Source organism: Corvus hawaiiensis, chromosome 4 (genome assembly GCF_020740725.1).
Source record: "Corvus hawaiiensis isolate bCorHaw1 chromosome 4, bCorHaw1.pri.cur, whole genome shotgun sequence".
Taxonomy (NCBI): domain Eukaryota; kingdom Metazoa; phylum Chordata; class Aves; order Passeriformes; family Corvidae; genus Corvus; species Corvus hawaiiensis.
Genome location: NC_063216.1, coordinates 31,279,831 through 31,292,332, shown reverse-complemented (window position 1 = coordinate 31,292,332; position 12,502 = coordinate 31,279,831). Strand labels below are relative to the sequence as shown.

The 12,502-nt window shown below is 45.3% G+C and overlaps 1 protein-coding gene across 4 annotated transcripts in view; it reads right to left on the bottom strand.

Moving 5' to 3' along the window:
* The window catches only part of GRIN2B (glutamate ionotropic receptor NMDA type subunit 2B), a 223,975-nt gene that overhangs the window by 71,145 nt on the left and 140,328 nt on the right, over window positions 1-12,502 (bottom strand). For all 4 annotated transcript variants that reach the window (XM_048300227.1, XM_048300225.1, XM_048300224.1 and 1 more), the window contains exon 5: window positions 7,501-7,615. In XM_048300227.1, the coding sequence (XP_048156184.1) occupies window positions 7,501-7,615 (115 nt within the window). The remainder of the gene's footprint in view (window positions 1-7,500; window positions 7,616-12,502) is intronic.

Genomic DNA, 12,502 nt, shown 5'->3' with positions numbered 1-12,502 from the left:
TCCCTGCAGAGCAGAGTCCCAAGTCCATAACTGGGTGCTGGGGACAGCAATGATGACGTTCAAGAGATGACTGCATATACATGTGGCAAAGGGTTACAGTGGCACCTCTCACTGTGTGGCATGAGCAAGTCAGCTGAGAGAAAGCTCCAGACAAGAGTTCTCATCCAGAATACAACGAAGGTGAGAGCAGTCCTCTCTTGTGGCTGGGTGTTGTTATCACATTAGTACACTGAGCACAATCCTCTGGGATCCCCTGTCCAAAGAGTTAGGTTGGCAACCCTAGTAAAGGTCAGACGGCTGCTATCACCCTCATCAGCCACACCAGCTCAGAAAATGGTAGGAAGCATTCTAACTACAGCCTGGGCTTAATAAAGATCTCCAGATATTCCAATATCTGATTTGCATAAGAGGACAAGGTCTCTCCAAGAAGCTGTCATTGTTTCAATGTAAGAATTCCCTCCAGTGGCAAGGGAGTAGGGTCTGGTGGAGAAGAGCCAGAATATTTTTCTGCAGGCTCATGAATCATACAAATGCACTCCAAAATTCAAGCAAAGTCAGGAACTGCTTCAGCAAGAGGCAAAAAGAGTGAACAGCTTATAAGGACATAACATACAGTGGTTAGGAAGAGACACCCAGTATGTTCTCTTTGGTCAGAGCTAGACTAGCTTATGCATGTCCACAAGATTTACGTAGAAGACTCTTTCATAAAGATTGTTCTGTTTATCCTCTGATAATGAAGGCTTTGTGTGGCACTTGAATCTGCCCTTCTCCTTAGGAGTCAGTGTAAGATTAACATGTCCATAATTAGCCACAAATACATACTGTTAGATCCTGGACAACTGTGAGAAGTCAGGCCAAATCCTGGCCCTGGGTGCAGCATAGGTGCACAAATAAAGCCATCTGGTTGTCTGATTGAATCAGGGTCATAAACAGACCCATCAGATGTGACCTAGATCAGGTATCTAAGGGACATTCACTTGGGAGTGGGATATCCATAAAATATGTATTCTTTGATGCAAGTCTGCTGTCTAATGAGAAGTAAGGCATTCAGCAAATTATGGTCTCTTAGAGACATGTCCAAAAAGAACACTTTAAAAATAAGAGGGAAAATGCACATACAGACTCCCATTCTAATTTCAGCCATGTGTGCTTGAATCCAGAACAGTCCCTCTTCCCTAAGAGAAGCTATATTATTCTAAAAACTGGTTCTATGGGAACAGAATCAGTCACTTACTCTGAGTAGGTTTAAACAAACGTCTATGCCATTTCTCCCCAGGGACAATGAGTCATAAATCCCCATGTACACAGCAAAATTAGCAAAACAAGACTGATTGGCAAAAACAATCCAATCTTGTCTCACTGTAAAAAGAGTCGGTGGAATAAAAAGTCATTTCCTCCCTGGACACACAGGCAAGATGCCAGAACTCCACACACAGAGCAGAACCTAACCAAAGGCAGGAACTTCTACCCCATGGAGGCCAGCATACATGTGCATGCATGTGTAAGTGATCAGAAAGGCTTGCTTAGGTGGGCACCAGACAACACGAGGAAGAAACTGTCTCAAACAATCTAGTCATCTTTCCAAAGGCAGGGGAGGCCCTTCAGAAAAGGCTTGGGTTTGTACAGCTGCAGTTTTCACCTCACAACCCTATATTCTTGTTCCTCTCCTATTTTTAAAGAGCCTTCTTTAAGGAGGTTTTTATTCTCTAAGATAGTGAAATTAAAAAAATCAAAGTCCTTCCTTCTGCTAAGCAATATAGCAGATAGGATAACATGATTCACATTGATTCTTCATGGGGTGGTCAGTACCACATGAAACGTTACTAAAAGCCAAGAATACTGATCAGTATTTTCAGTCCTCTTCTTCCTCTCCCCTGTTCTTTCTGCCACTGGGATGTTGAAGCACACAGAGACGACAGTGAATATTTCTTTTAATGCACAGAAAGACTTGAGATCAGGCCTGAAGGCTGCATCATCATCAAATGCTACAGCCTCTTCAGCATCTCTGTGGTGCTCATCAGCTCTCCAAAGGTGCAGACTTCGGAGTTGACAAGTGCCTCCGTAAGAGCTTTTGTTCGCAGCCATCCACAACAGCCCTCACATGCCAACTGCCTGCTCGTACAAAAGGTTCATGGTAGAAGCTTGCGGAAATTATGTCCTCACTGGGCCAGGCTTGAAGTTTTTGCTGATCAGCTTGTCCATAACCTGGGTTTTCTCTCCTATGAAATAAGTGGCTTTTTGTGAAACACTCTTCAGGTTCGTCTTGCTCATCTAGTCACAGAAATGTAGGCTGGCAGAGCACCACAAGAGATCACTTACTGCATCCACCAGCTCGGAGGCAGGACAAGACGGATTGAGATCCTGCACTGTTGGTTATTTTTCTCTGTGTCCTCCAGCAAATGAACCTCTACCAGCAAATGAGCCTCACCATGTCTCACCATGCCAATAATCAGACAGCTCCCTACATATCTAACTGAAATCTTTCTGCTTGAAAATTTAGCAAGACAACTTCTTCTTTCTCCCTACTGGGGCATGAAAAGCAGCTGACCACTATGTCCTTTTTTCAACAATCATTTAGGTGTCCAAAGATTTATCTTGCTCTCTTTCATAATTTTTTCAGATAAGGGAAATCTTCACTTTTAATTTTTCTCTTCTAAATCGTTCTTTCCTTCCTGTATCTCCCTCCCACATCCCAGGGGAATGCTTGCCAGGCATGCATGGGCATAATGGTGCTCTGTCCCAAGCTGGAGACAGGGTCACAGAAGTTCACAAACTCATCTTATGCAGACTGTGATCAAGGCTGAACACATCTCTGGAAAGCCCATGTGGCAGAGAGTAGTGGCACTATTTTCCACCCTGTTGCAGCATTAGGAAGTCCTGGAAGTCCACAGTCACTGAGGCAGCTGACAGGATGTCACAGCAAATGGCGCCATTCCCAGGGAGCACTAATGTGTGCAATGCTGTAAGGGTACAGGCAAAGAGCAGCCTGCCCGAGAATTTGTAATCATGGCCACACTGATGGCTAGAGGAAGCAGAACAGACCCTGCTAGAGTTGAAGAGTTCAAAAGTCAATGCTGATAATTATAGCACCAGCAGCAGACAAACATTTTATCTCCTAAGCTGGGTGAAGGTTGATAGGGGCAGAGGATTAGTACATGCTGCAGGGAGAATGAATCTTTCAACGTAAGTTTCCCATCTGTCCTCTAAGATGGCTTGTAGTGGCACCCCGACCAAAACCATCACCTGGGGCTTTGCTTGTCCAGACAGGAAGAGGAGTTAATGGGGCGTGCCTGGTAAGAGATGGAGGGAACTCGCAAATCAAAGGGCTCTGTGGGGTGGCACAAGATGTTGGTGTCAAGAGCCTCATGGCAAGGTGCTCTGAATCCCCAGTGACATGCCTAAGAGAAGAGGCAGAGAAGCATCAGCAAAATGGAGAGGCTGAGCACAACCTAGTGATAGAAGTGATGCAAAACTCACTAGTAATTAAAGTAGAGAAAGAATCTGAAAGAGGGCCTCAGAGTTCATAACATTTGTGTCATGCCCAGGTCTGCTGGGGGAAAGTGAGGAAGCAGATGGGAGGAGCTGGGAGCTAAAGGGACAGGACTGCTGGGGGTGGGGCTAGTGGGGTAGGACTCAGTAGAGAAGGAGGATGTGAGCAAGAGCTGGAGATAGCAGCACTTGCTAGCTCTCACAAAGGGATCATGAACCCAGAATTGAGTCCTCATCATATGTGGGATCATAGGAGAGCAGAAGAGAAAGGCAAATAGTGAAGAAAAATACTGGGTGAAAACTCTTCCCACACAAAATATCACAACCCAATGACACAAAACCTAGTGTAGTACTGAGCCTCTGGCTCACTTTGCAAGAATCTGGCTCCCACTCATCACTGCACTGAGGCATGGCCCTTCATGGAGCATAAGAGCAGACCTCCTTCACCACCTCCATATGCATACCTGCACCTCTATGATAAATACAACAGGGGCATCTAGGCATCAAAACACAGCTAGGCTATCTGGCCAGTGAAGCAAAGAGCTTTACTAACCAGCTGATGAAAAGGTAGTGAGGAAAGGCATGCAGCCTTCTGCCCCCAAGTAGCAGAGTACAGAGAAGTGAATGAAATTCAGCACATTTGCTTATCATGATGAATCATCCCTCATGGTTAAGACAAACAGGAGAGCTCAAGCTACTGCCCCCTTGTAGAAAGTGGTTTCTCTTCTTGTTCTTTCATGATTGTCAGCCCTACAAGGCTTCAGTTTGTCTGAAGCACTCATGAGAAGATTTATCATCATCAGAGTCTGGGGGCAGCTGCAGCTCCTCTGGAAAATTAATTCCTGTTCTGAAGTAACGGGTGAGGTTGTGAAGATATTTATTCCCAAATTGGGACAAAAAATCAAAATCGCAAAAGATTTCACAGACCTGAAATCCTGAAACAGTTCAGTCACTGTCTGGATCTTTGCTGCTCAGAAAATGGAAGACTTCACACCTATTTTAAAACATATCTTTTTATATATCTCTACTCCATGAGACATACCCTCAAAATCCATTTGCCATCTTTCAAGAATTGAATGCACCAAGCTGTACAGAGATGCAAACCGTGTTACTAAATCCAGAGGAGGCTAACAGAAATGATCAGAAGACTAGAAAACATGACCTACCAAGAGGGACTGAACAAATTCTTGTTAACCTACACCGGAGATGACTGGGAGACAACATGATAGAAGCCTTCAAACCCACATAGGGAAGATAAGAAGTGGTAGAGAATAAACAATTCCCTATGTCCATTAGGGAGACACGAAGTATTAATGGGCTTAAACTGCAGCCAGGGAAATCTAGGTTAGACATTAGAAAAACTTAGCAGGGTAAGGAGAAAGAAGCCATAGAAGAGATTGACTCAGGTTTTCATGGGATTTCTAGCATTGAAGGTCTCCCAGAACAGGTGAGACAAACATCTGTCAGGAATAATTTCAGTCTAGCTGAACCCTCTCTTGGGGACAGGGAGGGACTAGATGACCTCTCGATGTTCCTTCCAGGCATAGCATCTGATTATGGATAAAGTTGTGTAGTTAAAGACTGAGCTATAGTGAATGCAACTGGACCAAATCAGTGTTTCGCATGCAGCCCTTCATCTCATGTCTCCTACTGCCTGAGTGTTTGCCTAAAAGTTGCCAGGATGAAGCACCTTGCTATTTACATAAAATTAGTGTGAGAATTTGGATGATGTTCCAAAGCAATGCACTTATAAAGGTACTGGAATTATGTGCTAAAAATGTATTAATAATTTCTTGTATTGTGGCTTGTATTGTGGCATTGCCTGGGAGCTGTTGTTAAGGGCCAACACTGTTTTGCCTGACTCTCTGCAAACATGGAACAAAACTATCATCTTTGTTACAAAGATCTCTGCTTTACATTTATATTTTAATGTTTGCATTTCTGCTGAATGGAAAAAAAATTAAGAAAAAGAACATGAGATTCCAAGTACGAAAGGTTTTGGTCTGTGATCAGAACATGTTAGAGATTACCTTGGTGTCTTCCAGGAAGAACCTGCCAGTGTAAAATTCAATCAGTTCAGAGTTTGATTGTAATAATCTGATCTCTCTGAGCAAGACATCCACTTCAAGATAAAACATATGTGTCCAGGAAGCACTACATGCTTTTCTTAGCACTAATACCACAGTTCATCGTAGCCTCATTTCAGTTCACCCCCAGTTCCTATGAAATGAAGGGTTGTTTTGGTTTAATGGATACCAAATAGTCCCCACAGACAGCAAGGTTCAGGCAGGTCCCAGGTCTAATCCCAACAGCCATGATCACCAGGATCCCTTCCACTAATCGTCTGGCTCATCTGAGAGACCACAAATACACTCTCAGAGGCTGAACAACCCTTCTTACCACTGACGGAAGCCACCGAGCCTTCACTGAGGGTGCGACGTGAAGCATGTGACAGGCAAGATAAAAACAGGACTGTATTTAGCTGTGCCTCCCCAGGGACTGCAAAGCATTCCAGCAACAGATTCCCACAGCCAGCCCAGCTAATAATCCCTAGGAGGATTCATGCTGCTACCGCCTCATTTTCCTTCTCTGACAATGGAATTTTCCCCCGTGAGAACAAATTTGGTGCCACCTAGGAACAAATCCTCCTGGACTTTTCCTGGTAAGCATAAATGAAGTTGAGCGACGGACCGAGCCTGACGTGAGGTCTCTGCAGCCTGAGCTTTGCATGTCCACACCCTGTGCAGTATCTAGACAGCCTGCCTTCAACTATGTCCAAGAGCTGTCCACACATGCTATGCCACGCCATGCCATTTGTTTCCTCACACTCCTGACCCACTGAGACCTCCTCCAGCTCTAACAGACCATACACCCTCATCTGGTCTTCAAAGTGCCAAGACCATGAGGTAGACAGGTCCTTCTGGAAACCAGGCACAAGCTGGGGCCTTTTACCTTCTTCCCAAACTCCTGCAACTACTGGGAGACCCTAGTGCCTGCCAAGCACTAATGTGATTGCTCTTCTGTCTCATCCACAAGTTGTTCCTACAGCTCTCTCCTGAATACACTTCTCCTGACAGCTCCCCATTTCATTCTCATTTCCCCATTAATTTCTTCCCCGCTTTCACCAAGCAGGCCACTTGCAAGTCCATGCGGGGAACAAGCAAGGCAAGGAGAGAAAGCTTTCTGTGCATGGTGGGACAAAGGGCATTTTTCTAAGCCATACACATGATCACATCCAGACCAACTTCTGCTTCAAATCTATTGAGTGTTCTGATGAATTCTCCTTCCTTTGCTCTGACTTCTCACCCCCATAACTTTTTTATACATTTTCTTAGCCCTTAAACTACCCCCTCTGCTTCAATTGAAACCCTTTGGGAATGCTTGTTCTGAGCCTGGACCACTGACATTTGTGTGGGAGGTGAAATGAACCAAAACTTCCCACTAACTCAGAAATTCACACCATTTCTAAAATGGTGCTTTGGGTTACATGCAAATTATTCCAAAATATGCAAATTTGGATCTTTGAACAACTCAATATGATCTCACGTTCACATCCTGCTTAATGCACCATCCAATTGCAAGGGACCCTGGCCAGATATATCAGGCACAATTAACTCTGGCATAAATTACTAAGTGTGGCTGTAGCTCAATCACAGCCACTTAGCATACAGAACTTCACTGCCACCAAGCCATACAGAGAAATATTTTTGTCTCAGCCATTGAAACTCATGGCACAGAGGAGGTCTCTTCTCTGAAAGGCTGGAAAACTTACGTTCAGAGTTGCAGAAAGGAAGCTGATGAATTTTTTATGCATGCTAATGGAAGACTGTAATGGCATCCTGCATGGAGAAGACAGCAGCCTGGGCATTGGAGATACCAGTGGTCTGGGATACAAGAAGCAGATTGCCAGCCCTTGACAAGAAGTACAGAAAGGTGGGGGGGATCATTTGCCTGGAGCCTTCCCCCATCTTCTTCCCTCATGCAGTTTGAGAATTACCAAACATATCCTACCCTCTCCCACTTCCTCTCCTTGGTCAAAAGGATGATCACCAGCTTGGGATGCATCTGGTATCCGTCCTCACTGAACGACAAATTCCTGCCTTCAAAGGTGACATTGATCAGGTACCTGCAGGAGAGAGAAGAGAGCAAGGAGAACATTAATGCTTGGAAACCAAATCCAAAACGAGAGCCTGCCTTCCCTCTTCAGTTCACATCAGGAGGGTAGGAGCACAGTGCAAACAATGGAAAATCTAAGAGGAAGGGAGTTAGAAAAACAGGACAATTACTCCAGGAATGGGGACAATCAGGCAAGGCAGGGCAATTGCCCCCATTTTGTGACTGAGATAGGGAAGGATGTACTGGGTTGACTCTCAATGAAATCCTGAAAGCACGTCTGAGAGTCACACACATATATGCCCACAGTCTCTGGTTTTCCCCTACCTCAAAGGGCAGAGGGATCCATAGCAATCAGCTGTGTAAACACGCTCCACAGCCTACACTTTGCTCAGTCTCCAAAGGAGATTTTGCATGCCATTGGAGAACAGTGATGACCTACAGGTGAAGCAAAGGAGACAGCCTCCCCCCAGCCCAAATATTGAGACAATGACTAGGGAAGCAGTGGAGAGAAGAGGCAGGAGAAGCACACCTGCAAGAAGCTGTATCCCTATCAGAGCCAGTGCACCTCATGGGACCCAGAATGATCTCATGAAGGAGTTTAGGAACCGGAATAATGATGTGGAAAGAGCCCAGTGAAAGTCCTTTTTCTTAGGGACAGAGTCGAGCCTTACACCCAGTAAGATCAAACTAAAGGGTGATCAGCCCTGCAGCCAACATCAGCGATTCTCTTTGTCTGGAAAGGCCCCATCACTTCTGCAGAAGGCACTCCCTGCTGGGGCATCTCATGTCAGCTGTACAAATGGACAGTTAAACAGTCCGGGCTTCAACCTCATTTATCCTAAAGCCTCCTTACTCAGCTCTGGAAAAGGGAAGAGCTTTAAGTGGACTGAGATTACAGCTACACTCAATTTCAAGGCCTTGCTGCATTGTGAGAACATGTTAAAATGGTGTTGCTCTAAATAAGAATCAGGTCTATTGTTTTCTTAACTGTCAGACCATCTAGAAATACACTGTAGGGAAGAGGAGGTAAATACACATTTCACAGTTCAGTGGTTTATATGACATCTCTGTAGCACTCTGACAGTTTCCCCTGTTCATATATTTCACTTCAATTCACAATCCTGTTGCATGAAGTAGATTTTACCTTTGTAAATCCGCTCTGGCACCAGTAGCGTCACATCACCATGAGAGGCAGAGGTGACCAAGCTGCCTGCAGGGCTAGCCCCTGGACTCTGCACTCCCCTACTTTGCACAGTTCTATAAATTACACAAGCAACATTTCTATTACAGACATGAGCGGTTCTTCTGCTCTATTACACCATGACATCAGGAAACATTTCCTAATATTCAGCTTCAATTTATCCCTTCTGAATTCAATTTGAACCAATTTCAAGAAAATAAATAAGAGAAAAAAAAAATGTTCTTTCAGTGGGTTCGCGCTTTCCTACTATCTGCACAAAGAGACCTCCCTGCCAATCTAATGAAAGCATTGTATCAGGGAAACTTCTTCAACAAATGAAAAAGCAAGTCATGATTTTAGTTTCTTCCTTTTTCAAACTTTTTTGTTCTAACTTCATTAATCAACCAAATTATCTCCTAACTCCCCATTGCCAAGTGCAATCAGCAATTATGTTTATTTCTAAAGGAAATTCCACACTTGCGCCATGTTGTGACCTTCAAGGGACATGTTCAGCGTTGGAAACACAGCCATAAGGGAACCCAGCATGAAACATCTGCAACAGGACAATTTTCAAAGGCAGACTATTGGTTATTTTCCAAAAACCAAAGCCATTTGGAACCCAAACATTGAGAGAACCCCAAAACATCCTCCACCTGGAAAATCTTAGCCACGCTATTGATTGTCATGGCATAAAACATCCCATATCAGGACCACACATGATCTTTTTCTGGCACTTTTTTCCCAGCTGTGTGAATTTTTCTGGTACTAAAGAATGTCAGGCAAGGACCACTGCCAGGTATGTGCACCCTATAAGACTTAGTTAAGGCTCTGGTGGTGGGAGGGATCTTCCAGTGGACCAAGATCACAAGTTCATGACTTCTCTGCACTGGCCACCTGAGGAAAGACAAAGAAAGGCTCCAAGAAGATGAGGATGCCATTAGCGTGATGGGAGTTGCAGCTTTATATGTCAGTAATGAGTAAGTAATGCCAACATCTAATTAAACAAACACCAATATTGAACATTTCTCAACCCTTTCCTCTCACACCCAAGAATGATTCCACTAAAGGAATCTCCCTTGCACAGCCTGACAAGAAGAGTTCACATGAATCAGCAACAGATACGGAACAAGAGGGTGTCATTTATGTTCATTTTCACTGGAAAGATTAGAACCTCTAATAATAATCAAGGCAGGATCATCAACGACTCCGATCCTTGGAGATGCCTTGAGATTTACACTTAAAGCAGCACTAAAATCCCTTGCTTCACACCTTAATGACTGAAATTAGTCTCCAAATTTGGCGAAATAACTCTTCAGAGTGTTTTCTCTCCAACCCATTAGCAATATGTTTACAAAAGTTTTCAGGAGAAGCGCAGAAGAAGTGGCATCCCCCCCAGCTTTCCCTGTTCTCCCATACCTCACTGGATCCTGCCACCTAACACAGAGATGCAGGGTGAGAGCAGCTCACAGGGAGCTGCAGGGCTTGCTCGGGTGCACTGAGCCTATGTGACAAAGCATCAGGGCTTGAAGGACTCCCCGGCAGGCCGAGTCAGCAGCATGCTGCAAGGCAGCCACACTCGAGTGGCTCTGCCCTCCATCATTACTGCAGCAGCAGTCATCCCCTTCAGCAGCACTGCTGCCCTGGTACACCAGTACCACTGCTGCCTGCTCTGGGCAGGGGGATTTGTTTCCTCCCTGCAGCCTACACACACTCCAGTCCCTAAACAGGCAAGCAGGGGGCTGAGAGGCTCCCTGACATGGCTGAGCTGAGCCACCAGCTGTAACAGGGGCACAACACGAGGGCAGAAGGTTGTGCATGCAGGTGAGGTAAACCAGGAGGAAACTGTGCCTGTAAAAATCTTAATCCCTGCATGTTTGGGACTCCAAGATGGAGAGAGTTAGGGAAAGAGAAAGGGGGCACAGTGGGGGCAGACACAGGCAATTTAATTTAAGTTGCTAGAAGCACCTTTCAGCAAAAGATTTTGCTTATGTGGGAATTTCTGGAACTACTTGAAGCAAGCACAGAAGGGTTGAGCCCTTCGCCAGCCAGATGCAATGCCCAAACTCAGAGGGGTGAGAGCAAAACATACACAGCCTGTGGAAACAGGCTGACATCGTGAGCCCTGTGGTATGGACAAGCAGTCAGGAACAAAGGGACGTGCCCTTGGGCACGAAGCAAATTACACCCAGGGGGACCTAAGTCTCCATCCTGGGCTCTGAGGTAACATCACCCATCCTAGATGTAAGGCTCTCAGCCCTGCAAGTTAAAGGAGAGTGTTTTAAAGGCTGGTTGGCATAGCAAACAGAGCATTAAAAACACATCAGATGGCCAATTTAGGACCAGCAGAGAGATGATGACATTTTAAATGGTTTCAGCCAGTGATGGAGAAAGCCTGGAGACGCAAATGTGGTGGGCTCAAGGAGCTTGAGGGAACACAGAAAGGGCTAACCAAATTTTTTCTACCCCAGAGGCAGATGTGAAGGAGATGCATTTGAAATCAGCACTAGCCACTCCTACTTCTGCCTCCAGTGCCTTGCTTGGAATCAGCTCCTCCTGAGCCTGCTGACCGGATGGGCAAATTTGGACATGGCATCGGTTCACTCCATCACACTCCCTGCCTCACATGTGTGCAGCACACACACACAAACACACACACTCCCTGTGTCCTGTCAGTGTTTATTATGCTTCAGTGAGACAAGCAGCCTGTCTGAAATGGTGTGATTATCCTTACATCGATCGCTTCCCTGAATAAGACAGACCATATAAATAAAACAGCCTCTCCACAGTCAGCACTGGGGAGTCATCTCAGCAGCCCAGCACACAAGGGAAAAACAGGGTGTAGGTGGAGAGTGGGGGAAGAAAAGCTGTGAGATACCTTTTACCTTTGCAGGGTAAAAGGCAGGTGGAATGTGATGCAGGATAAAGAGATGGGGATGCAAACCACCATCATCCTGTCTGGAATCTCACTGTAATGGGAAACACTGAGGCCACTTATAACAGCAGTGAGATGAAAGTAGTGAAAGGCCTTTACCCCACAGAATCTGCATGGTGAAATAGCCTTTTTTCACCCCTAGAGACAGTGTTAAAAATCCACCAGTCTGAGGTATCAGGGAACAGACCCGCTTCATGCCCAGGAAGGAGCAAAAAATAAAGCATGTTACTGCATTTCAGTAGAAGTGCCCACAGCTCCAAACCATGTTCCCTCTCTCAGCACCAGCAAGACCTACCCAGCCTCACCTGATGCAAACAACAGGGCCAGAGTACATCAATCCAGCCCTGCAGCACGGTCCTGCCCATCCCTCACACCTGCTCCTGGACAAGGATGGACAGACAAAAAAATGGGTGGACTCAAAGGACAGGGAAAAGGGAGTCTAGGACCAGTACACTTATCTACAAATGGGAATTCTGACCTTCAAGGGGCAAGTGATTGACAGATGAAAGACTTAACCAGCACTAACTATGCTGTTAATACCTTCATCTGAGTGACTGAAATAGTGTTGATTTTTCTAATGAGGAAACCACAATAGATCCCTTTCATTTCTTACACCTCCATTCTCCAAACCCATGGAAAGCTTAAAATAATACAGATATTATTTCTCCATACCACTGTTCAAAATATCTGTGGCTGCCTCTGACTCAGAGCACAGCCAACTCGCACACAAGAGCCATCCAGACCCAGATGTGTGTGCATGAGGTCTCTTGAGGTAACACAGGCTC